This window comes from Amblyomma mixtum, chromosome 2 (assembly GCF_055824585.1).
Source record: "Amblyomma mixtum isolate Tamu chromosome 2, ASM5582458v1, whole genome shotgun sequence".
In the NCBI taxonomy this organism is placed as follows: domain Eukaryota; kingdom Metazoa; phylum Arthropoda; class Arachnida; order Ixodida; family Ixodidae; genus Amblyomma; species Amblyomma mixtum.
In genome coordinates, this window is record NC_143013.1 from 146,494,774 (window position 1) to 146,518,828 (window position 24,055).

Genomic DNA, 24,055 nt, shown 5'->3' on the forward strand with positions numbered 1-24,055 from the left:
CATAACACCATGCGGTCCTGATGACTACATCAGGATTTTAACTCTTTCGGGCAACACCTGTGTGCTCGCTTAGGCTTTAACACCTCATGACTAGTAATTGTTTCTATCGCACATTCTGATTGCCATCGTCTCCATTGGTTTTGTGACTTTTTGCTTTTTCTTTTCGTACTGTTTTCATTATTACCCTTTTTCACTGCTCTCTGCGCAAATTGTTAAAGGTTTATGGCTTTTAGTGCTCACATCGTAATAAGTAAATAAATAAACTGCATAAATGAACAGTGAATAAAATAAAATAAAAATTCACTAACTTTAAATGCCATTTGTACAGGACGAAAAACTAAGAATTCACCACGCTGATATGAAACCAAGCTGCATGACAGACACAGTGTGCCAGAGGTGATGGCACTTCGCACTTGTCGCCTTTGATGCGTCTATCTGTGTTCGTAGTCACCACAAATGCGCATGCAATAACGAGGGTACTTCACAAGCAATGGTCAGTGGAGTGAGAGTAGAAGGCAAAGTTTGCAGCAATCGTAACCGGTTGCTTTTAAAAGTTGAATTTCAATTCTATGAGTCATTTATTCCTTAACAAAAGAGTACCTGCCATTTATATGGCTTCGGCTTAAAAATTTAATAGTTGAAATGCTTCGAAGCTCGGCGTGTAATATGTTACGCCATCAGTGACGTAAGGTCGACAGAGCGATAAGTCACCAGCGACGGGGCATCCCGGTCTTCTACGAGTTTGTCGCTTGCCGTCCATGTTTTCCTCTTCATACGCGCTAATGTCACAATTACCGCAAGCCACAGAAGTGCGTTAAACAGAATGACGCCACTTGTCACGTAGTAAAGTGTGCTGTAGCTGTCCTGCACATCTTTGAAGTAGCCTGTAAAACAAAATAGTAGGAGAAATCAGTCGGTCAGAAAGTGACAGAAGTTGTTGAGTATATCAAAGATATCACGCAGTGCTACGAAAGTTTCATTAACATCGTCGTCGTCAGCATGAAAAAGGCCACTCTCATATACGTCCAAATTCTTCGTCATGGGAAAGCTGCGCCTATGTTATCCACGCAAACATCCTAATCTAATCCACCCACCTGACTCTCTGACGTCCCCTGCTGCGCTTTCTCTCTCTTTGAATCGATCAGCAATGCTGACGACTAAGCATGTTGGCATTGATCCACCTTACACCAGCCTAAAGACGCTACAGAGACAGGAGAGGATAACACATTCCAGAGTTGGAATTCATTCCGTTACTTGAGATGACCATTGGTTATCTTGCCTCCGTATTAGATTCTCTGCACATGCCAATTCATTCCCATTCGGTCTTGATCTCGGCCATGAAATTGTTACTTTCAGTTTGTTTTCTGACACACTTTGCTCTCTTTGCTCAATTTCAGTTAAACTCTTTTCGTTAGCACGCATGCTTCTGCCTCATGGGTTAGTACCGGCAAGATATCGTTGTTACACACTTTCATCTTGAGGTACATTTGTAAACTGCTATTCATTGCCTGAGAGTGCCTGCCAAATGCGCTCTACTCCATTCTCATTCTCCTGGTTATTTTACTCTAACGGTCACAATCTGCGGTAATTACCTGCCCTAGGTAGACGCATTCCCCTACCATTTCCAACGGTCCCCTGCCTATCGTTAACTGCAGCACGCTTTCTTGATAGCCGAACATTACTTTAGGTTTCTTCAGATTAATTTCTAGACTCACAAGACCTTAGCCCGCGTTTATTGGGATAACAACAGCCGATATACATGCAAGGAAACTCTGCGAATGGCTTTGCTTTCCTGCAAAAATTGCACAGCTCTGTCAGAAGCAACGCGATCATTATGAACCGAAACATTATTGGCTAGTGAGGGACAAAATGAAATACTGTGATTGTGACGACAAGGAAGGATTAAAAAAAGAACGAAAAAAAAGAACAAGTATTCGTTTTTGAATGCTTCGGTAAGGTTTTGAAAGTTATGTCGAAATTCACTGCCGAGTAGATAAGAGTTTCAGAGCAAATTCTAAGCATACTTCGACTCCAACATGTTCTACCGGAAGGCCGTGCATAAAGTGATATAAAAAGGTATGGGTATTCTTGAAAGGAACGATTCCAAATAGTCTCTTGCCAACTTTGATTGCATATATAATTAGGAAGTCAGACGTTTCTCCAACAGTTACATGTTTCTCTGCTGTTTTTCTTCGAATAGACACAGTCGTGCGACTTGGTAAAAACAAAACAACATTAACAACGAAATTCATTGCATTACCAATCACGAATGGTTTCGTGAGAAACGCAAGCGACGCGATGCAGGTGACGAAGTTGTTGCTCTCCGCCAGCTTGCTCGAACCGACCGCGTCCGCCATCATGGAGCTGTGCACGGCGGTGGCGTGGCCGTTGAACGCACCCATGCCGACGCCCGCCAGGAACATCCTAGGGTAGTCCCGAACCAGGGAGAGGATGAGCAGTCCTGTTGCGACTACTGCGTAGTCGACCACGATGAGCACGGGCTGGGTTACGTAGCCAGCGTCGCTCACCATCGGCAGAACTACCCGACCTATGCAGTCGAACACGGAAGCGGCAGGGACGACAATTACAGCCAAGGTGATTGGAATGTTTTTCCTGACGGCGGCGTCGATGGCTACGGTTGCGATCAGGTTGAAGACATAGAAGAAGAATATGTGAGTCAAGGCTGTGATATAGAACAATGGTTTCCTCAGTATCGACTCCGCGCTGCCGGACTCAGAAGGATTCACCAGCGAGCTGTACTTTTCTCCAGCGCTGAAGGGTTCACTGCTACTCTTTTTATCAGAGCCGCTGCGACTATCTTCACTGGTCTCGAACGGCCTGTAAGCAGTGCGGGAACAAATGCTTCAGTTCGTGTTCGAAGCGTGTTGATCGAGCAGGGAAGGAAAGGGCTCGCAAAAGTCATTGGAACAAACACGGCTGGGCAAACCGAAACATAACGAGAATGACTTTGCACGATTTCACCAAACGTTACCATCAAGTGTGACGCTTCTATGACATTAGAACATCGCTAATTTATTGTGCAACTCTCCAAGTTTGGAAGCCAGATTTCCCACCTCGAGTGGTTAATTTATGCTATGCAGAAGAAATTGGCTATTCTGGAATCGAAAATTTAGTCGTTCTCTGTATAAACACATTGCACCGACTTCACAGCAGCAGTTATGCTGAAAAACTACGAAAACTGAAGGAAATGCGTGTATCTATAATCTGCTTATCGCCACCTCCTCCAGTCGGCAATGCGTAAGGTGTGCGTAATTCACTATCATGGAGCCTGTGCCAACGAATGCAAGCCGTCTATAACGTGTAGTAAAGTGAAATTACGCATGATTCTTGTCACAATAAACTAAAAAATAAGTTTCTTCTGAATTAGATAATGGGGCTAGACGAGTCAGAAAATGGGGAAAGACCAAGTGTAGAGATTTGAATAACTTCGATCACCTAGGGTTCTTTAACGTGCGCTAACACCGCATAGTACACGGGCCCCCCAGCATTTCGCGTCTATCGAAATGCGATTTCCACGGCCAGGAGCGAACCCGAGTCTTTCGGGTCAGCAGCCGAACATCATGACCACTGAACAACCATACCGGCTAAAAAAATCAGTTCGAATTTTCGTTATGCTTCCCAGCTAATTGCACTCAAATATGCTATAGCACCAAGTTATCAAAAAGCTCAATACTAGTTGCTGGGCTTGTTCGTTCCTACTAGCACTACAGCTCGTTCCGCCAATTGTCGGTCTTCTTCACATAACGGGATGTACAGCCTTTGTCAAAACGTTAGGGCCCAGGGGGATTGCTTCTAAGGGCGTGCAGGGTGGGTAGCATTCGTGGAAGTCCTAAACAACGAGGGGGTAGCACCAGAAGTCCTACCTTTAGGAGATTTTGATCGCTAAGGATAAGCCATAGAGTGTTGACTCAGAAGGAAAACACCTGGGTTCCAAACTCTTGACAACGGGGATTCATGGAAAGGTGGGCAAGAAAGACGAAGATTGGTCGCTAAGCTGCTCGGGTAAGCAGAGTAGGAGTCGAAGGCTCCTCAAGATGATCGACAGGGCTCACAAGACTGCGAAGGCCACTGGGGCCCTGGGCTTAGGGCTCCACCTACGCTGAGAGAACCTTTGTGACAATAAAGTTGTTCATTCATTCATTCCTTTTTCATGTCTGGCCTTGAAAGGTAAGCTATCGGTTTACACCGCTGCCCCCTAAAAAGAAAAAGGCCTCTTCACTGTGGCATCACGCACCTTGCCCACCTCACCATACGATGGCATGAATTAGTACATGAGGCTCAGGACGCGACGGCCGTCAGAAGCTCAGCATCTTGGCGGTTGTCGTGTTTTGAGCTTCGTGGTCAAAATTCATGTCATGAGAAGATCAAGAGGGGAAGGTGTGAGGCGTCAGAGGAGGAATGCAGAGAACTTTTCTTTCTAGGAGCCACTGTTTGCACCGATTATTTAATGCGCCTTAGAGGCTTTTTGGCGGCTGATTAGTGTTGACCGGTCATTTACACCAGTTTGCAGTGAAATAAATATTTCCTTTACACAGACAGCTGCAAACAAACACTGTTGAACCAGTCAACTGCATTAAATGTGTTACTATTTTCCAAAATGCATCCTTGCTATTTTGTTAGCCACGCCGTCTATATCACAGACGAGTACTGACGTCTCTTTGTCGGTCATTCATGATGTCAGAACTCGGCCCTAGTAAAGGTGGAAATGCGGAAAGAATTACGGCAAAATGTGGTCCCTGGAATTAGTACTAACGCATGGTTTCCGGTTTTAATACTGCGATCATGTGGTTAGCTCCGATGTTTTCTAATCACTTTCAAATCACAGTTCAAAGTTGAAGAATCGAGCCGGGTCATGGCAAGCGATTTAGAAGCGAGTATCAGTTGTTACGACTGAAATGGATATATTGATGATTACTGTGGTAGTTCATCTACAGCAATATAATAAAATGGGAGGCACGCGGTTTGATCACCAGCGCCGTAGGGCATGCAACCCAGGTTTTCCATTGGGTGACAACTTTACTCTGTCTCACTGCTTGGCCTGTATGGTCTGAAATCAAATGAGAACTTTGACTCGCCTCCCGCAGACAAGACACATTTTTCATGATGCTCATCGGCCAAGACACCCAGAAGTTTTCAAAATCAAATCTCCATCTAAACTAGTTGTAGCAACAAGAGTACTCCTTCATGCTGAGGGAGTTTCTTCGTGTAAACAGGTTACTTCCTTGCTTATTACCAAATTCTGAATCTCGGAAAACAGAGCAATATTACGCTAAAGCTCGAACGATACCGAACCTTCCATTTCCTTTTTTTTACTTAGATCTGGTAGAAGTATGCCTTTATACCTGCACGAAATGAAAATGCCCATGCATATCAAGTGCTGCATTATATGCAGTTTTAAGAGTTTGAAACAAAACACTGGAAAGAACGTCCGCGAATACACTGAGAAACTGTCTGTCTTACTTCATAAAAATTGATAAGAGAGGGATGTTTAAGAGGAACCCTCCGCAAAAGAGAAGGACCTTCTCGCGACCAAATCTTCCAGCGACGTATAGCAGGAGTCCTGGGAAAACAACGCCAGCGCCGCAGAAGGCGGCAATGTTCAGGTGCATAATAAGCCGACGTTTCGTTGTGAAGTGCCTCTCGATGAAAGAGCCAGCCAAGACAAACACCAAGCCGGACCCGATGCCTAGAAGTGTTGTAAAAGACAAGCGGATAAAATTTTACTTTGAGTTTTCCTCAACGCCAGTACGTTTTCACAAAAGATCCGTAAAGATACTAGCGGCTGCGTTTTGAGACTTATTCTTGATGCGACATGCGTGTCGGTTGCACGGGATATAGTTTTCTTCGTATGTTTTAATTGCTTACGTTAACGTGCTTCACGGTGAGTGATTTGAGCTAGGTTAGTCAAGTTGTTCACGTATACTCGAACAAGCGAAGAGCTTTACGCATGTCGCAGGCAGAAAACTATGTCAGTGACATGCTCAATGCAACAAGAGCTTCAGTTCACGCAGCTTGCACGTCCTTCGACGCGCAGCGGTGCACTTACCGTGTGTAATGCCGAAGGCTGCCGCCAGCATTGGAAAGGTCGGGGCGTAGTGTGCTGCAAATATTCCAGCCAGCTGGCAGAAAGTGGCGCAGAGCAGCACGTGCCCGCGCGCACACCAGCGGAGCAGTATCTGGCAAAGAATGCCTGCAAGGCGGAGAGTGAGAACGTTCGTCGCTTTCAGCTACTCATTTCACATACCTTTGACGGTCAGGCAACCAGCGCCCAGGCTTGCTTATGGCTTTTTGGGGTCAGAATTTGTTGGTCGATAGGACCAACAAATTTTCCACTCTTACCACTAGAATTTCAGAGAGTATCAATCCAACGCACATCAACGATCCGATTCTTAAGAATCGTGTTTCATGAAAACATGTCGTGGTCTCCTCATGTCGACGCCTTAAGAGCAATTGGCTTATTGAATAAAATAAGATTATTTCTCCCGCCTGGGGCAAAAATATACTATGCACTTACACACTCGCCTCTCATTTATTGTTCCCTGGTGTGGTCAATGACAACTGAGACAAATGTAAAATATATATTATCATTACAAACCCGAGCTATGCGGGCGATTGGGAACGTGCCCTACTCGGAAAGAACTGCCCTATATTTTAGCAGGTATAGCATACTTCAGATAAAACAACTGTTTAAACAAAAACTATCTCTGGAAGCGCTACGACAATACAGTGCAGATATAACATAATTTCAATAAACCGAAGCAGGGCCCGTATAAACTAAAACAGAGTTAAATAGTTAATGCCAGATAACGTACCAATTATGGCTTACAGAGGTTATCGTCGCAGATACCACAATTCTTCAACAAGTACCCTGAGATATTAAACTTACCAAGTTCTATAGTCTCTCCAGTTCAATTCATAAAGCAAGTTAAAGCAATGTTTTTATCTTAGCCAAATCTTGGTGTTATTAACCTGTATTATGTTGTACTACCATCTTGCACTATGTAGATTATATTTCATAACTTATGTACACTGGATTACATTCCACATTATCAATTTTTGTTTGGTGAAACAATTTTTTTACTGATAAACTTAATGCAGTAGGTAATGCATTGCTTTTTATTGTTAAAATTCAAGTAAGGTATTTTCCTTGTCCTTCTACAGAGATATTAGAGTGTATTCTAAGACGGTGTGTATCTTACTGTATTTGTATTGATGTGTTATGCTTGGGTATGCGTATGATGCACAATCATATGTACACATGTGCTGCCTATGCTGTCAGGTTGCCATAGCCTAGTCAGGCCCCATCCGGGCCTTTTGCTATTGTCTCCTGACCCAATTTGTGTTAAATTGTCTCGAATAGAAAGAAAGAAAAAAAGAAAAGAAAGGAAGGACTGTCAAAAGTGCGCTACTGCTCATGATAAGCCGACGCGGCGTTCACTCTGAACCTTGCGTACTATGGGGGCTCTACCTTTTGTTAAAAATTATTTTGAACCCTTTATATAGTGTTCAAGCATTTCGTTCAAGCTTTAGCAGCGAATTAGCGCTTCTGTATTGGGCATCTTTACGGTGAGCCTATGCAACTGTATTTTCCAAAATATAAGGAGAACTGAAATCTACAGAAGCTCCTGCTGTTAACATGCTGTGGATGAATTTCTGGAACAGCAAATCCTCGATAATTCCGGTCTGTTATTTTGTGGAAACTCGATAATTCGGACACCTCGTCTGGCCCCGTCGAATATACGCACAATTGCATGGTGTGAAACACACGTTAAGGAGGAGTAATTGGGCTGCGCTCCTGTTAATTCGGACAGGTGTCGGAGATCACGCGTATATAGGGCGGGAAATGGGATGGTAATGACTGTGGGAGCGCGACTGCGAAGTCTGGCCACTACAGAACAAGTGGCGCTGCTGTCCAAACAAAATGTTAGATTGCCGTACTTGCAACTATGGTTGTCAGTGAAGAGGGTACAGCGGGGCGCTTTTTTGTTGTGTGCTACCCTCTCCCATTTCCTTTTTTTGTTTCATTCCTTATGCGCCGTAGACCGTGTTGTCAGCTTCTCTCGTGCTATCGTTATGCTGCAGTCGTTTGACATTACGCCATGTGTGTGCACGCAAGGTGTGCTTTGTTTTTTGCACGCGTGTGTGCGTGCACGTGTGTGCATGTTTCCTAAAGACAGGTTTGAATCCCCAGGACGAAGGACAAATGGCTTGGTTCTTTTTTCACCATGACCACACTAAACCATTTCTAAATCGCTCGCGGTTTTCCCGCCGCCACGTTCCCGCGGCAAACCAACAAACAAACAAACACCAGGAAACAAATCCTCCAGGCACAGTGCGCCAACGATTTGCAGATGTTGAGAACGGGAGGAAAGAAACACGAAGAGATTGAGAAGGGACGCGTGGGAAAGCCACGGTCCTCACGAGGAGCGATGCTAATTTGCCAAGGTCGAGAAGGGTGTTAAGGCATTCAACCGGCCACTTCCCGTCCCCACCTCGTGCAATCGCTGGCTTCCCCCGGCGATAATCCTGGGGAGGGGGGAGCGGCCTTGACCCTCCAGTGTCGCGAGCGGTCAACTGGCCCCGCGAGGGGTGCAAAATTAACGCCTCCACGTCGCGACATGCCTGCGAAGAACCGGCGCCGTGGCCAGCCGTGGCCACCTCGGTCGCAAAAGAAAAAGGAAAATAAGGTATGCACACACTTTGTGACAGGAGGGCTCCCTCCTGCTCCACAAGAAAAGAATTTTCTTTCTGCACAAGCTTCCACCGCTTCCTCAATCTGACAGAACAGAAGTGAAAAAAACCACAGCTTTAGAGAAGAGACACAGGAAAAAAATTGCACAGGCCATCTTCACACTATGTGATGCGACATATATGCGTCAACTGTATTGAAAACTGTCTGTCGGGTTGGGGTTTAAGACTTATAATAGGGTTCGAAATTAGAAATTAATTCGAAAAACCATACGCATGCAGAAGCACAACAACATGCGCTAAGAAATCAAAGCACAACAGCGAAAGCTACCCCCAAAATACGTCACTCTGCCTTAAGTCCGAGGTGCCAGCGAAACCTTCGGCCGAATCCTGAAAAAAGATGGTCTCTATGTTGTTTGCAAGGCTACAAACACTGTTGCGCCTACCTGCTCAAAAGAACGGCCACGGAAAGAAGAGCCCAAGGCATTATCCACAAAATTCCATGCGGCGACTGCGATGCAAGCTAAATACGGAAAGCCAAAAATCTAAAAGGAAGAATTCGGCCACATAAAAACGACGTCCTCAACTTCGCAAGAGCGTGCAATCCCGTAGCCGGATATTGCGAATACTGAGACTACAGAATCGACTTCAACGAAGTCAGCATCTTCGCATTCAAACTACCACGAACAACATCAACCGCGGAAAGGGAAACCTGCTGCAGTATATGCACAAGGACATCGCACTGACGCTCAAAGAAGAAAAGTCGCCATTTACCGCCTCCCCACCGTCCGACAACGTGACTCACAGCCTTAACCCATCCCCATATCCCCCTTCCCTTGCGCCTTTCTCAGTTTTCGTCCTTTTCAGTTTTCGTTCTTTTGACCTCTTGCTCCCCTCCATGCACATTTAAAGACGCTAGCTACTGTCCCCAGACTCCCCTGAAGGAGGGGCCGGGCTGGCTCCGGACAGTTTGGTTTCAAATTAAAATTTTTGGTTGGAGATGCGTCAGAATTTACTGCAAGTCACCTGTGTTTGTTGCAAATTTTGCTTTTACGTTTATCGTCGTCCCATTGTCTCTCTCTCTCCTAATTTCATTTCGCCTTCGCTATTTGGCAGTTATATCGGGCTGCAGGGGCTTCTGGTGACTGGGGCTTCTAGACGGCGGAGGTGGTTGGCGGGCTGGCGGCCTTCTGTACAGTGGAGTAGACTCCGGGGGCACCTAGCGGTGTGCCCATTCGAATATACCACCCGGCAGGGCTCAGTTTCGCACGCATATACGGATCCCACCGGCGGCATGTGGTTGTTTTTTCTTCTGCTTTTCTAATTAATTAACTTTAAGCGATAACATATTCAGTAATATTCTAAATTGATCAACACCACAAAATAAATAAATAAATTAAAAATCCCCTGTGCCCCTTGGTTTCTGTGGCTGTTGGCTTCTGTCATATACTATACCATGTATACACTATACTATACTATACTATACTATACTATACTATACTATACTATACTATACTATACTATACTATACTATACTATACTATACTATACTATACTATACTATACTATACTATACTATACTATACTATAAAGAGTACTATGCTACTAAACAAGTAAAGTACCTTCCTAAGCACATCTGTAATAGATTTTCAGAGTAATAATTTTCTATCCGCATTCAAACGTCTTCTGTCTTATCTCTTTTTTCAGGTAATAGTGGCACAACCTATAAATTAATTTACAACAGAAATAATAAAAATGTAGAGGGTTCAGTTGCTTACTGCAGGCACCAGGTGCTCCAGGTGGTGACCAAGACGCGAGTTGAATAACATCCATAGATGTAGATGACATTCATGAAAAGTACTCGATGAATGAATGAATGCGGTGTATTGCAAACAATACGGCAGCAAGCCTTGTCAAGCGCTCACTATGAGCCCCCTTTCCTGCTGTCCTGGTTTTATGAACAACAAACATTAATTAAATAAACATTTCCACTGAACAGTGCCACAATAGGACTGGCAGATGATTGCTAGAACTCGGGTATTTATGAGGTTTAATCTTGTAGAAATATCCGGAATCTTTTGCGCCGTTCTTTCCTTCTTCTCGTCTTACATGCAAGGCAGGCAGATGTTATGTACAGTGCGTCCTTGCATGTAATGAGTGATTGACCATGTGTCTGGTAATAAATGGCCTATTTATCTGCTCCCGCATGCAGTAGCCTTCTCACAACACCTGTGACCTCTTTCCACCCACATAGAAAAAGAAGCAAAATGACCGAAGTCCTTCACTTGCACAAGAAGCGCGAGGTTACGTTTCCTATGATCCTACGTTAATTCACATGTTTGCAAGAAAATAGCTTGAATTCAACCTACCAATCAAGATGCGTTGTGGCCGTAAAGACATAATTGTAAATGATATGATTGAAAGACTCGAGAGCTCACTGTACATGAAACTCGAAGTACGAGCTCCTCACTATCGTAACAAGTCTACGCATTCTATTGAGGCTTCATCACTTCACTTTCGTTAAGCGGAATATGGTGCCCTTGACACGCTCTCATTTCTAAGCTTCGTCTAGCAAACAGGTGTAATGACATGCGCGATTGCACTGTCCCATTTTCTGTGGGTTCCATAAACAATTCCACCTATTTGGACTTGATATTTTATTACACCTTATGCGAAAGCGCCTCAAAGGTAAGAGGACCTTCAGGGGGTAAGGTTGCTGGAGGTCTGAAGGGTCTGAAACGAATGAAGATGCCACGGTCCTTGGAACATATTTCAGCGTTGTTTTCGTGCGAATACGCCACTGCATACCATTTTAGTCCTTTTAATCCCTTTCCGAAACATCACACCACTGGAACAAGGACTCCAAATGAACCCTGGCAGCTCCCAGTTGTTTTTATGGGCTGCGTGGAAGGATGTAGCCTGCCTAAACATAGTGAACTTATCTGGGAATTTGTGATAAATTCTTTAGATGCCGCTCTTTCGCTGAGATGACAGCGGCTGCAGGACTCCACTCAATACAGTAGGTTCCGCCATCGATGACTCTGGCGCCTCGTTGAGACCTTCTACGATGCACAACTGTGACATCGGTTATGACGTATGAGTTAAACGTGGTAGCCCACTAAGACGGTGTGCGCAGTCAATGCTAGTACTCTTTACAGACGGCATCCATGAGTGTCACTGGTTTAATTTGAGGATAGGATGACTACAGTTGGCGATGCGTCTCACAGGCGATCTTGCGGATGAGTGCCAGTAGTTTATTATTGCCGCTAGCTATGGAATCCTCGTGACTTGCACACAAAACTTGCAAATTACTCGTATTTGTGAGCTGAGACGCCTAGGCTCTCATAAATGGTTAGGTTTGGTTTGGTTTATGGGGTTTAACGTCCCAATGCGACTAAGGCTATGAGACGCCGTAGTGGAGGGCTCCGGAAATTTCGACCACCTGGGGTTCTTTAACGTGCACTGACATCCGAAATGGTTAATTCTACTGCAATGTATGGGGCGACAATCACTGGAGGTTTCCTTGCAGGATTCCAGAAAGTGGCTGTTGTACGCCTTGCGCTATGATGTCGGCCTTCTCCTAGGTAAATCTGGGGTACGTGCGACATAAAAAGTGCATCATTCTTCCAATCGTTTCATTGAGATTGCGTACCTGTGACTGCAGTAGTATGGCAATCTTAAGCTTCCGCACCATGCTCGTGAAGGTTGTCCAGGAAGTCTGATGGTTTTCATGTCGTTTTATACCGGAGTGTACAATCTCAGAAAATTTTTGTCCTTTCAGGGGTAAACACGGGGGCGAAGTTTGATCAGCGAGGACATTAACTTCGGGTAGATGTTTAGCCGTCAGTAGCAAAGAGACGTACGGAGGCACGTACGACGTCACTCTTGGTCCCCGCTCTCTTGCTCTCCTCATGTGTAAGTACCACACCAACCTTAATGACATGTTGCTCGCTCGCGCTGCGCCAGTTGCGGATACGCAAGAGACAATTTCGCTGGGGTCAGAACCATCAGATTACATCCCTGCCTTTCCGGGCATATCTCTTTCTGCCACGTAGAAGACGACAAAGAGCAGGCAGTGCAGCTGGATGGAGTGGTGGCGCAAGGCCAACAGACAGGGCGACAACGGAGTTTTGTTTAACGACCAGGGCTTATCTTGCCTTCGCATTACATGCCTTGCAGAAGCACACTTCTTGCTCTTGATTTCGATTCGATTAATCCGCGTTGGTTCCCACACCACAATGCCAGCTTCAATGACCACTTCCAGTCCCTTAAAGTTACACCTATCATTTTTCTTCACTTAGCTCGTTGCATTGTCCCCAACTTAAGCCGAACCCGTCTCGTTAGCCTCCATGTTTCTGCCCCCTAGGTGAGTACCGATAAGACACAGCTGTTGTATACTTTTCTCTTGAGAGATATTGATAAACTGCCATTCAGGATCTGAGAGAACCTGCCATATGGGCTCCATCTCATTCTTTTTCTTCTAGATATATCTCTCTCATGATCCGGGTCAACGGCCACTACCTGCCTTGAGTTGACGTATTCCCTTATGACTTCCAGCTCATCGCTACCAATTGTGAACTGCTGTTCTCTTGCGAGAGTTGAACATTACTTCGGTTTTCAGCATGTTAATTCTAAGCCGTACGGTTCTGCTCTGCCTGTCTAACTGATTAATAATTCTTTGCAGTTAATTTCCTGAATGACATAGAAAGGCAATGCCATCAGCGAATCGGAAATTACTTAGGCATTCTCCATTAACTCTTATCTCCAACTGTCCCCATTTTAGGCCCTGGAATACCTCCTGTAAACCGGCGGTGAATAGCATTGGTGAGATCGTGTCTCCCTGCTTGACACCCTTCTGTATTGGAATTTTATTGCTGACTTTATGGAGGACAATGGTACCTGTGCAGTCGTTACAGATACCTTTCAATATTTGCACATCAGACTCATCTACACCGTCATTCCGCAAAGCCTGGTCACAGGTCTGACCACCGCCTTGGTCATTTAAAATAGGTGAGGCATTTTTTTTGGTCACCGCCAAAATAGCATTTGATGTTGGAAAGCACTTGGAGCTTCTGGGAAATGATGAAGGCTGTCATCAGAAGCAGGGTCATCGTGTACGTCGACGTTTTAAATAGGCTAGCAGCACATGCCATCTGAGACAGGAGGCCGAGGTCTGAGTCGATGATTGGTTCGCTGGATGCAATCAAAATCTAAGATTTTCGAGGCATCTGCGGCTTCACGCACTGGCTCATCGGGAGTACTCTTGCGGCAGCTTAGAGGAGGAATCTTTTGTGCACCCAGGGGATTTGATAGCTGACTTGTTGTAGTGACAGCAGTCTGGGATTATGTCATGCAGACGGATGCCAAACGCAGGCAATAGTGGTTTTTAGGAAACTGATCCCAGCGATAACGACAGTGATGTGGAATCCATTGCTTTTGGGATCGGAGTTGCACCCGAACTGCACACAACCACACTCACAAGGTCGAGCATCGCGACGGATCCAGTGGCGCCTAAGGCACATAGGCCACAGAACTCCGTCTATGTGTCTAACAAGATGAATAAAAATAAATACTGCGCACCGGTGTTCCTTGAATCTACTGCAACCTTCTAACCTGCTTAGTCCGTCACCTTCGTTTGCACCTACTTCATTCACCTCTTCGTTCCACGACTGGGACGCAGCGCCATCTTTTACTTTCCAGTCTACTAAAAAAAATAGCATTCCTACTTGCCTGGCCCAGCTCTCTACAACGCTCACGTAGCCATACCTCACTGTCTGACTGGCTTTCTCTCTCACCCCGCGCACACAGACGCACGTCAACGTCCCGTCACCCGGTTACAGGTTCATCTCAAGGCTTAACTGTTCCGACAAATGCCTGGGCTCATTCTATTTAAAATATCGATCATCTGATGAGGTGTAAAATTTGGAAAAATAATTAATTCCTCCTCTCCTTCAAACTGGGTGTCCTTTAACTCTGCTGGCACGCGGTTACGTCATTTTGTTCGCAGCCTACAAGCAGAGTTATATTTCGCGCGCCCGATAGCCGCGGCTCATTGTTCGCGTAGGACGGAGGCCTGCGGGAGTAATCCCCGGAGGTTCGGTATAGGTCAAGGTACATTCCCATTAACGAGGATATCGCGGCTGTCATTAATAATTTGGGCGTTCCAAGAACACATACAGCCAAGGGTGCGTGTTGCTGGTTCTCAGGCATTGTTGCGCCGTTTTTCACTGTCGACATCATAACATTAACCACATCAATTAGTGTTTACTAAACGACAAAATACACCCACCCCCACCCTCCCAATGGCATGCAAATTAAAGCCGCTTACCGAATAAGAATGACAAATAATCAGTGCTGGTTAGTTCGCGGAAAGTTTACACAATGATTACGTCATGCATTCCAACCAGTGCCACAGAACTCGGTTGCCACTGGCACTGCCACTGATCAAGCACAAACAGCCGTAGTAGCCCATGTATGTTTGGGGAGACATGTGGGTGAGGGCAAGTGCACTCAGCAGCCTGATTCAGGTACGAAAGTGCAATTTGAATTCAGTTGCCCAAGTTGGCCTTCGTTAGAGGGTAGGTACAAGGGCAGAGTGGCCCTAGCGAGGCTATGTGAGCCAGCAGTTTTGTATATACGTGTATATTACAGTTGTCTTTGATTTTGCTACGGAATAAGAAATGTGGATGGGCGATTCCCACGAAGTCAAAACCGAGGGAACTACGCTAATACAGCTAACCTGTACCATCTACGTTTAGAAGTCTGATCCGGTCGCTTTGTATGCGCCTGCTTCGCAACCACAATGTCACAATATTCTGAGTGAAACTCGGAAGAAAAAAAGACATAAACACGCCATATACTGCGCATTGCCGATCATGTTTAGTGTCTCATAGTGACGGAGCGGATGCCATGACATGGAAAGCATGCGCAGCATTGACGCATCAGTATTAGGTTCATGAAATTTGTTGGGATAGGATTCTCGCAAGCGTTGGGATCGCTGTAGTCAGAGAACATTATGACCGGTCATGGAGGTGAAGAATGCAGCGCATGGCGGCTCATGAGGAACGCTTTGAAGTCCTTGAACAGCGCTAACCCCACGCTGTCAGAGCAGTTGCGAGTGCCAGAGGCAATGCTGACACCACTCCGCTATACTAAGGAAAGATAAGGCTCACCTGAGAATGCAACGGCTGCAGAGCTGAGGCTGAGGGGCCAGGCGGCCTCTTCCCGGCTCAGCCCGAACTGCTCCCGGAAGAGGACAAAGAGGACGCCAGTGCTTCGGAGCGTGCCGCCAGTGAGGAAAGTCACTGCGATGCAGGAGGCGGCCATGAGCCAGTTCTCGTCCGCCGGCGTGCACCGGCAGCAGAGATGCGAAAGCACTGGCGAGGACGAGGTCTTCTTGGGCTCTTCCTCTTCCATTTCTGGAGACAGCGGGTGTAAACGAGCGACGTATAATATAAAAGCAGCGTGGCAACGTACTCGTCTATTGCATTCAAGCAAAAGCCAGACGCTGCAAAACCACCACCTCTAGCAGGCTGGCACACTCCGTTTCGAGACATCGCCCGAAGCGGGTACCTGAGCCGAGGGCCTGTACTTTTTTCTCACAATAGCTACATCTGGCACGAGTAACTAAGGGGTGCAATCGTTTTTCGTTCGAAAAGAACGATTCGCTACTGGCTCACACTTGTTACGCACCAACTGTACCTTAACACAACTTACAAAGGACTCAGAATTTTCGCCCTAATCCCGCGCGAAGGGCCATCGCTGCAGCTGCACGGCGCATTTCTCCCTCCTTTCAGCTCGCGCTCCATGTAGGGAAACCGGATTTACAGCCACACGAGACGTATTATCAAGAGCGTTCACTTCTCGGATCCCTGGGAGGGTATTCCGATCCCTCGCCATTTGAACTCCTAATTTATTAATGCGAAAGCATAAGTTGGATATATTCGCGATATCGTGTCCCCAGACAGTGGACGCGGAAAATTTTGAGGGGGTACTTTGGTTGTCTAAAGTGCAATGAGGCGAATGCCTTTCCCGCAACGCTCTCCAGCGCCCTTACGGTAGACAAGGCGAACTGCATATGCGTAGGCAGGAAGTCGGCGTAGCATAGTGGTTAGCACGCTCGGCTATGGAACGGAAGGATGGCGGTTCGACTCTCCCCGTGCGCAAGATTTTATGATTTTTTTCTAGTTAATGACTAGTTAGTCATAACTTGTGACTAGTATTGACTAGTTGTGACTTTCACTTCAGATGTAACGGACGGACGGACGGACGGACAGAACCTTGATGAGTCATTAAGGCTTGAATAATTGCATGTGATAGAGCATGATAAAATGTCGACCTGCTTGAAATTTGGTTAATGTGGAGTAGAATTAATTATAAAAGCGAAAAAGGGAATTATCTGTTGATGTAGCCACGGACGTCGATATAGTGTTCGACGTCAAAACATACTTGGAAGTCGAAATTGTCGCGAAATACGCTACCAAGCCGAATGAAGGTTGGAGATACATTAAAGGGTCATTAATTACCGTTAATTAACCAAACAACGCGTTAAAAAGTCGCAATTACCATAAAAATTAATTAGGCATTGTAAATTAAACTTCCAAAAAAAGTGATAAAATGGCTGTAAATGCGGTGCCGGCGAAACCAACATGGCTGTCTTGGTAACGCGTGACGTCACGCCGTCTCGTTGAAATGGGGCCACCGTGGTGTGAAAGCAGAGTGTGACGGTGTGATAGGGTGAGCGGTGGTGCGATGCAAGAACCTTCTAGAAAGTTGGTGTGCGTCGCCTCCGCTTCGGCGCCTTCGGGCTTGCGTCAGTCGGTGCTTTGCCGCCATCGAGTGCATGCGCTCCTTTTGTATGAGTCGAATGGTGCGGTATCTCGTTGTGTCATTGCGTGCGCGTTTGCGGTCATGGCAGGGTCGTCTACGTCGTCACCAGACGCGTCTTCGAATTCCCCTAAAACGTCCGCAAAAAGAAAACGCGTGAGGGAACGTAACACCGAAACGAAGCGTCTGAAACGTGCTTCGCAACACAAGCGAAATGAATGGCGATCACCGAACTCTCGCCTCCAGAAATACGAGGTCTGTTAGAAAAGTATCCGACTTTATTCTTTTTTGCGAACACCTGATGGATATGAGACAAGCGCGCTTGCATCAGGCGACCTTGAACCTTCATGCGCATGCATGAATTTTTTCCCGCCTGCCGATAGCGTCAGTGGCTGGGAAGCAGCGTTTGAGTGAGGCAGTGTGCAGTGCTCTCGTCGGTTTTTTATTGCAAGGAAAATGGCGGAGTGAAAGGAGCAGCGCTAATGCAACAAATTTTGCCATAAACTTGGCGACAGCCGAGTGGAAACCATTCGAAATATTCAGACGGCTTTCGGTGAAGATGCTATGAGCAGCACACAGTTTAAGCAGTGTTACAATTTTTTTAAAGATGGCCGCACATCGGTGGAGAACGAGCCACGCTCCAATCGGCCATCAACATGCCAAAATGACCAGGTCATTGCCGAAATGAACGCTATGGTGATGCGGGACTGTCGCGTGACTATCCGAGAAATTGAGGAAGAGGTGGACATGAGCAATTTCTCCGCACATTCCATTATCACCGAAGATTTGGCCATGGAGAGAGTTGCGGCGAAATTCGTGCCGAAGCTGCTCACGGTGGAGGAAAAGCAGCTTCGTGTTGAAGTCTCACAGGACATGCTGGATTCCGCAAACAGTGACCCCGACTTCATCAACATCATAATCACTAGTGACGAGTCTTGGGTGTACAGGTACGACCCGGAAACCAGATCCCAGTCGTCAGAGTGGAAGCATTCCACGTCACCAAGACTTAAGAAGGCCCGCCAATTGCGCAGCAATGTGAAAGTGATGCTGACTGCTTTCTTTGACACCCTCTGTGTGGCAGACCACGAGTACGCACTCTGCAGGGTCAAACAATGACCAAAGAGTACTACAGGGATGTATTCCGTTGCCTACGTGATGCTGTGCGGCGCAAGAACCCGGAGCTGAGGTCAACAGGAAATTGGCGCACCCATCGCGCCAATGCTCCTGCACATTCCTCGCACTCGGATCAGATTTTTTGGTGAAAAACCAGACTCCTGTAGTTCAACAGACTCCTTACTGTCCTGATATGGCCCCTGCGATTTCTGGCTAGTTCCCAAAATCAAAAGGCCATTGAAAGGAGCGCGATTTCAGACAAGGAAGAACATTATGGCTGCAACGACAGCTGAGCTAAACTCCATTTCGAAAAGGGCCTTTTCGGAATACTTCCCACAATGGCAGCACCGCTGGGAGAAGTGTGTGGAGTCCCAAGTAGACTACTTTAAAGATGACTAGGTTTGCAACGCTCCAGTTATGCAAGTTTTTTTTCAACGGCCAAAGGTCCTATCCTATCCGAGTATTGTCTCCCCGCAGTTTGGCTTGCAGACCTCGTATGCCGAAGCAAGGCGTTTGAAACGGGCTTCACAACGGACGCCAAGAGAATCCGAGTCGCCTGACTCGCGCGAGTCCCAAGTGAAGCAGAGGGAGGTGACAAGTGTGTAGCAGGCGTCAATGCTTTCGTATTCCCCTAATGCGGGTCGCCGCAGTGTTCAACTTTTTTGTGGCAGCCTCTTTATAGAGCCAATGCCAAAACTGCCAGCCAGATACGCACAGATTCACACCCGAAAATAACTGTCCAAACTGCGTCCTCGGTTCGCGGGCACCAACATATTGTGAGAAGATATGCTGCACGCTTTCATCAAGCTAGTGGTAGTTCACTGTTTTACCTTAAAATTTCTATCAAGCGTCTTCACTCGTTCCAGAGCACCCCCGCCCCCCCCGCCCCCCCCCCCCCCGCCCCACCTTATTACTAATTTCACATTTCTGCGCCGCTACGGGAAAGCCTCCCCATCTTCCTACTCCATGCCCTTATCACGCACTGCGCCCAGGCAACACTGGCCTGCCCCATCAAGGCCAAGAATCCACCACAATCCAATCCTGCTTTTCAACCCGATACAAGGCCCGATCAGCCGCGTCGGCACGAGCCATTTGTTATTTTGTTTTGGCGGTGTCAGGTCACTTATGCATTACTACACAGTGGCAAAGAAAGTCGGGGTCATCAAGTCGCATCGAGTAAACAAGAAAACGTGCACCAGACGTATCGTCATTTCAGGTCCGGCCGGAAATGGATATGTGATTGGGACAGGAATTGCGACAGTTTGCGAGAACAAGACTACGGGAACGCCAAACTGCGACAAAAGCTAAGTAACGGCGAGCAGGTGTTCAGTGAATGCGTGCACGATGCTGTATTTGAGCTGAGGGCGAAAAAAGTCACAGGAAGCGCATTAAGCAACCGGCTTCTTTCTGAAGAGGTTGTTAGAAATCTTTGGCCAAATAAAGTTCGCGTCCACACAGATAAATAAAATTTTAAATCCATGTGCGCTGCGCTTTTTTTTTCTGGCGGGAAAATTTTGTCTTCGCAGTCATGAATTTCGGTGACGTTCCGTGATAGCGGTCCCTCCATGTCGATGTCAAAGACTCAAATTTCGCAGGGTGATTAGCCAACAGTCGATTTCTTAAAAAAGAATGCTTCATTTCATGTTCACTGAAGTAATCGCTAATAATATTAATGCAGCCTACGGCTACAGCCAACCTATATAACAGGATGGTTTTCGAAAATAATACTGGACGGCAGATGACATTCACGCGGTCAGTTAACGCGTAGATGACTCCTTTGACAATAATCAGCCCTGCGTGGTTTATGAAAAATATTATTGAGTCGGAACATATCAGTATTCATCCAGGCAACTGCATAATCAGGCATTCGAACAAGCATATGTAAAGGTGCTAGAAAATATCTTTAGTGAGCCGATAGAAACTACGCCGCATTAGAAGGAGAGTTATGGCATATCCCTAGTAAAAGGCATCAGGAAATGTGACAAACTATGCAGTGTTATGTACTGAATTTCTACTGCGAGTATGGTATTTTGTGCCAGGTTTAATATGCTGAACATTCCCGTGAGAGGAGGGGGGCAGCCTGCTTGTTTAACCATAACGTGGACGGATGTGACAGCACACAGACTTTTTCGCATTTTTCAGGTATTCACAGTGCCCCACTGGGAAGCGTTTGGTACCAGCGGTAGCAACTTCCGGCTTGCTTACGACATTGCCTACCTGTGGAGGGAGGAGAAATCGCCGCATATGTTTCGAGGGCCTAACATAGAAGGCACAGAAGAAATCCTAAAAGGTATACAAAGAAAGCTAATGCTATGCAGTGGGTGAAAAGAGCCACAGTTTACAATGTCCAGCAAGTAATTGGGAGTGGTGACAGGAATATATCTGTTTATGGCGGGTAGTGACTGCACTTCCTGACTATGACAGAAGGAAAACGATAGGCTGGAATAGTTTTGGCACGAATGCTGAGGTCATAAGTAGCAGCTTACCAGGGTTCCGCAGGAGAAAATTACATAAATGCTCTATCTTGTCGGTGATCACGTAGCGGCATAAACATGGACAGTGCCGAAAAGGCTTGAAAGAGTTTCTAGCAACGGAGCAAGCTACGGAAAAGCGAATGATAGGGTTACCGTTAAGAGACAGGCTGAAAGTAATATGGGTTGGGGAACAAACGAGTGAAAGTGATGTCCTAGGCTAGATTCAAAAGTGGAAAGAGGCATTGTGGCGCTAATGTATTGTGGAGAGGAGATATCCCATGATGCGGAAGTGAAGCGGGGTTGATTCAGAGAGGAGCAAACCCCAACAGTTGGTAGCATAGTGTTATGTGCGTGAGTGACAGTAGGAAATTGGCTGCAGGTGGCGCAGGACAGGTCTAATTTAATATCAAGGGAAGAGGCCTTTGTACTTACTGGACTTAAGCGTGCCGACGTTGCGTGAGGGCGTTTCTAGTCAGGTAGTAGCGTCGGCGTCATAATACCTCCAAACAAAAATATCCTACGCCTACTCTCCGTTTAGGTAAGAACTAGCACCACTGGGCAGCCCAGCAACTTATTCCTCATGGGAATGTTCCCACTGATTTATATTTGTAAACTAGCGCGGAAAAAGGAAGTAGAAGAAAAAAAAACAAATTCACTAAGATAGCATTTTTTTTAGTTTCTTAGTCAGTTACCGCCTTTTGCGTTGGATGACGGATATAAGAGACAGTGAGCATGCGAATAAAAATTAGTCGCAGGTTGTCACAGTGGTGCTGTTTGTCGTTTTTTTTTTAAATCTTCACTACAAGCGTATTTTCGTCTCCCTGTCTTTCTCCCTGCTGGCGCAGAAGTTGATTCAAGCAGAATCATCATTATGTCTTCTTTACCATGGAGAGAAGAAAAATTTGGTATTCTTTATTGCCTTCTTTGATTGTTTGACTCAATAACCCTAAGACGCTGTTTGCCACTCTGCAATGCCTTATGAAACTGCAAGCACAAAGGAATGAGCTGCTTTGAAAACAATGGCAAACTAGAAGCAGCGGAAGAAAAACCCGCGTGAGGTTGAAAAAGTGATAACCGAACTATTCTTGCACTTTGCCTCATTAATAAGAATGCGCGAAACATGTAATGCAGCAAAACTCACCGTCATGTGCACTACCATTATTTCCGCTGGCTGCACATATTCTCTTAGGCCATGAACGTCCAACAGAAAGAATGTGCTGATGAGATAACCGGCTGGAGTACTGCCGACTAAATTTTCATGACAAAAACAACTGGAGCTATTTTTATGACTGAGGATACGCCGAACATTTCGCTTCCAAACAGCATTGAAAGACACACGCGAGCTACGATGCGCACTCGCCTACAATGTGGATGTGAAGAGCTCTACACAGAAACGGCGGGTCACACAGTGCACACTGCCTTTTGGCCTGATGTGGGGAGTAATGTGGCTGCAGCTGCTGCGAAGGTAATTGAAGGCAACGGGCACCGCCAGCTGGGAAGAAGTCAATGACTGAACGAACGAGTAAACGGGGACAATAAACGAGAAAAGTTGTTTACCATTGAAAGAAGGAACGAACGCCTGAAGCAACGAAACACCCGAACGACACGCAATTCAATGCGACGGTCTCGAAAAAAGAAGCTCGCAAGGGTAGTTAGAGTGCAGGTTAGGCCCTGTCCGTGTCACGACCATCATACCCAACGCTTCTGGACAACAGAAGTTTTGAACAAGAACCAGTTTATGAACGCAATATTTTTATATATTGTAAGATTTCACAATTTATATATCCGCAGACTCGCAAAGGGAGGCTTGCATTTTTTTGCTTTTGACGTTTTTGTTGTTGTCTAAAGTGTCTCCTTTTGGCTTTCTATGGCAGTCTGAACTGCTGGATGCAACGATGGAAAGATTTTAAAAGAAAGATTTTGCTGCATGTCGGAAGAATGGACCATTACTGTAAATATTTCTATAACAGTACCTTACAATATTCCAATAGTAAAATTTTTTTCGCCAGAAAGTTGGACATGGGCTGGAAGAGATGTAAAAAATAGAAGACAAGGACGGCGAAGGTGAAGGTGAAGAGAAGGATGATTAAAAAAGAAAAGGACAAAAATTTGGGCATTGATTTCGGAACGAAAGTGAAGTGAAAGATGTACACACCTTAGGCAGAGGAAAATAATCAAAAAGAGGTATGAAAAGACGTGGAATGATGAGGCGTATGTGGCGTAGGTCACAGGCGTCAGTTGTGGTACAAATAGGCTGCAGGCGTCGTCGGGTCTCTAGACTTACCGACCGGGCGTGAGCGCCGCCATCGTACACGTTCTAGTCTTGACGTCAAAAGCAATACCCTCGTCTACGGAACGCTGGCCCAGAGTATGTGGCTCTCGAAGTCGACGTAGAGACCTGCCGGTTGTGAACGTTCCTTCTCGGCGACAAGAAAACCCAAAGTCAACGCCGCGTTCCTGTAACTTGCTGTCACCCTGTGTATGCCTGCCTGCTGCCACCAGTGATGAGGCGCCGCTCAATGACAGACGCGCAACTTCCCCCCGGTGCAACTGCTGGGGGAGTCTCCAAGTATTAATTAGGACTTCTGCGCTGTAGTTAGTTTGGACTACATTCTCTTTGTTTTCTTTAGCGTCCTCCTTTTATGAGTTGTAAATTTGCTTGATAAAGTGCTTTATGTCGTACAGAGCCGTCCAGTTTGCCTTTTTCGTTTATAGTACAGCTCCCGCAGAATACTTGCCAGCTATGTGAAAGTAAGGTTACTTTCACTATCATAGCCTTCTAGATGTGGGCCAATGTCCAAATAGTTTGAGCAACAATTGACACTGTTTGTCAAGGGTACCGGTACACAAGCGTAGCTAGCACAGCTGACATTAGGGGCCGCCTGTTTATGTGCATGTGTTCCTTTTCGCAGGCTCTCTCGCACAGTCTGGCA

The 24,055-nt window shown here is 46.1% G+C and overlaps 1 protein-coding gene across 1 annotated transcript; it reads right to left on the bottom strand.

Annotated features, from left to right (window-relative positions):
* Positions 1-482: 482 nt before the first annotated feature.
* Positions 483-23,429, bottom strand: LOC149361182 (uncharacterized). Its single transcript, XM_089568016.1, has 5 exons — positions 23,407-23,429; positions 15,882-16,127; positions 6,068-6,211; positions 2,261-2,838; positions 483-884 (listed from the first exon to the last, which is right to left on the bottom strand). The coding sequence occupies exons 1-5, from the start codon at positions 23,427-23,429 to the stop codon at positions 670-672; spliced, it is 1,206 nt and encodes a 401-aa protein (XP_089424142.1). The 3' UTR covers positions 483-669.
* Between the last annotated feature and the right edge of the window lie 626 nt (positions 23,430-24,055).

Bases quoted from the DNA above. Each gene is read 5' to 3' on its own strand.
- LOC149361182 (XM_089568016.1), bottom strand. From the start codon at position 23,429: ATGGCGGCGCTCACGCCCGGTCG. The intron at 6,212-15,881 runs GTGAGCCTTATC...TCCGCCTTGCAG, and splicing joins TGCAGCCGTTGCATTCTCAG to GCATTCTTTGCCAGATACTG. The intron at 2,839-6,067 runs GTAAGTGCACCG...CACTGCTTACAG, and splicing joins AGCCTTCGGCATTACACACG to GCCGTTCGAGACCAGTGAAG.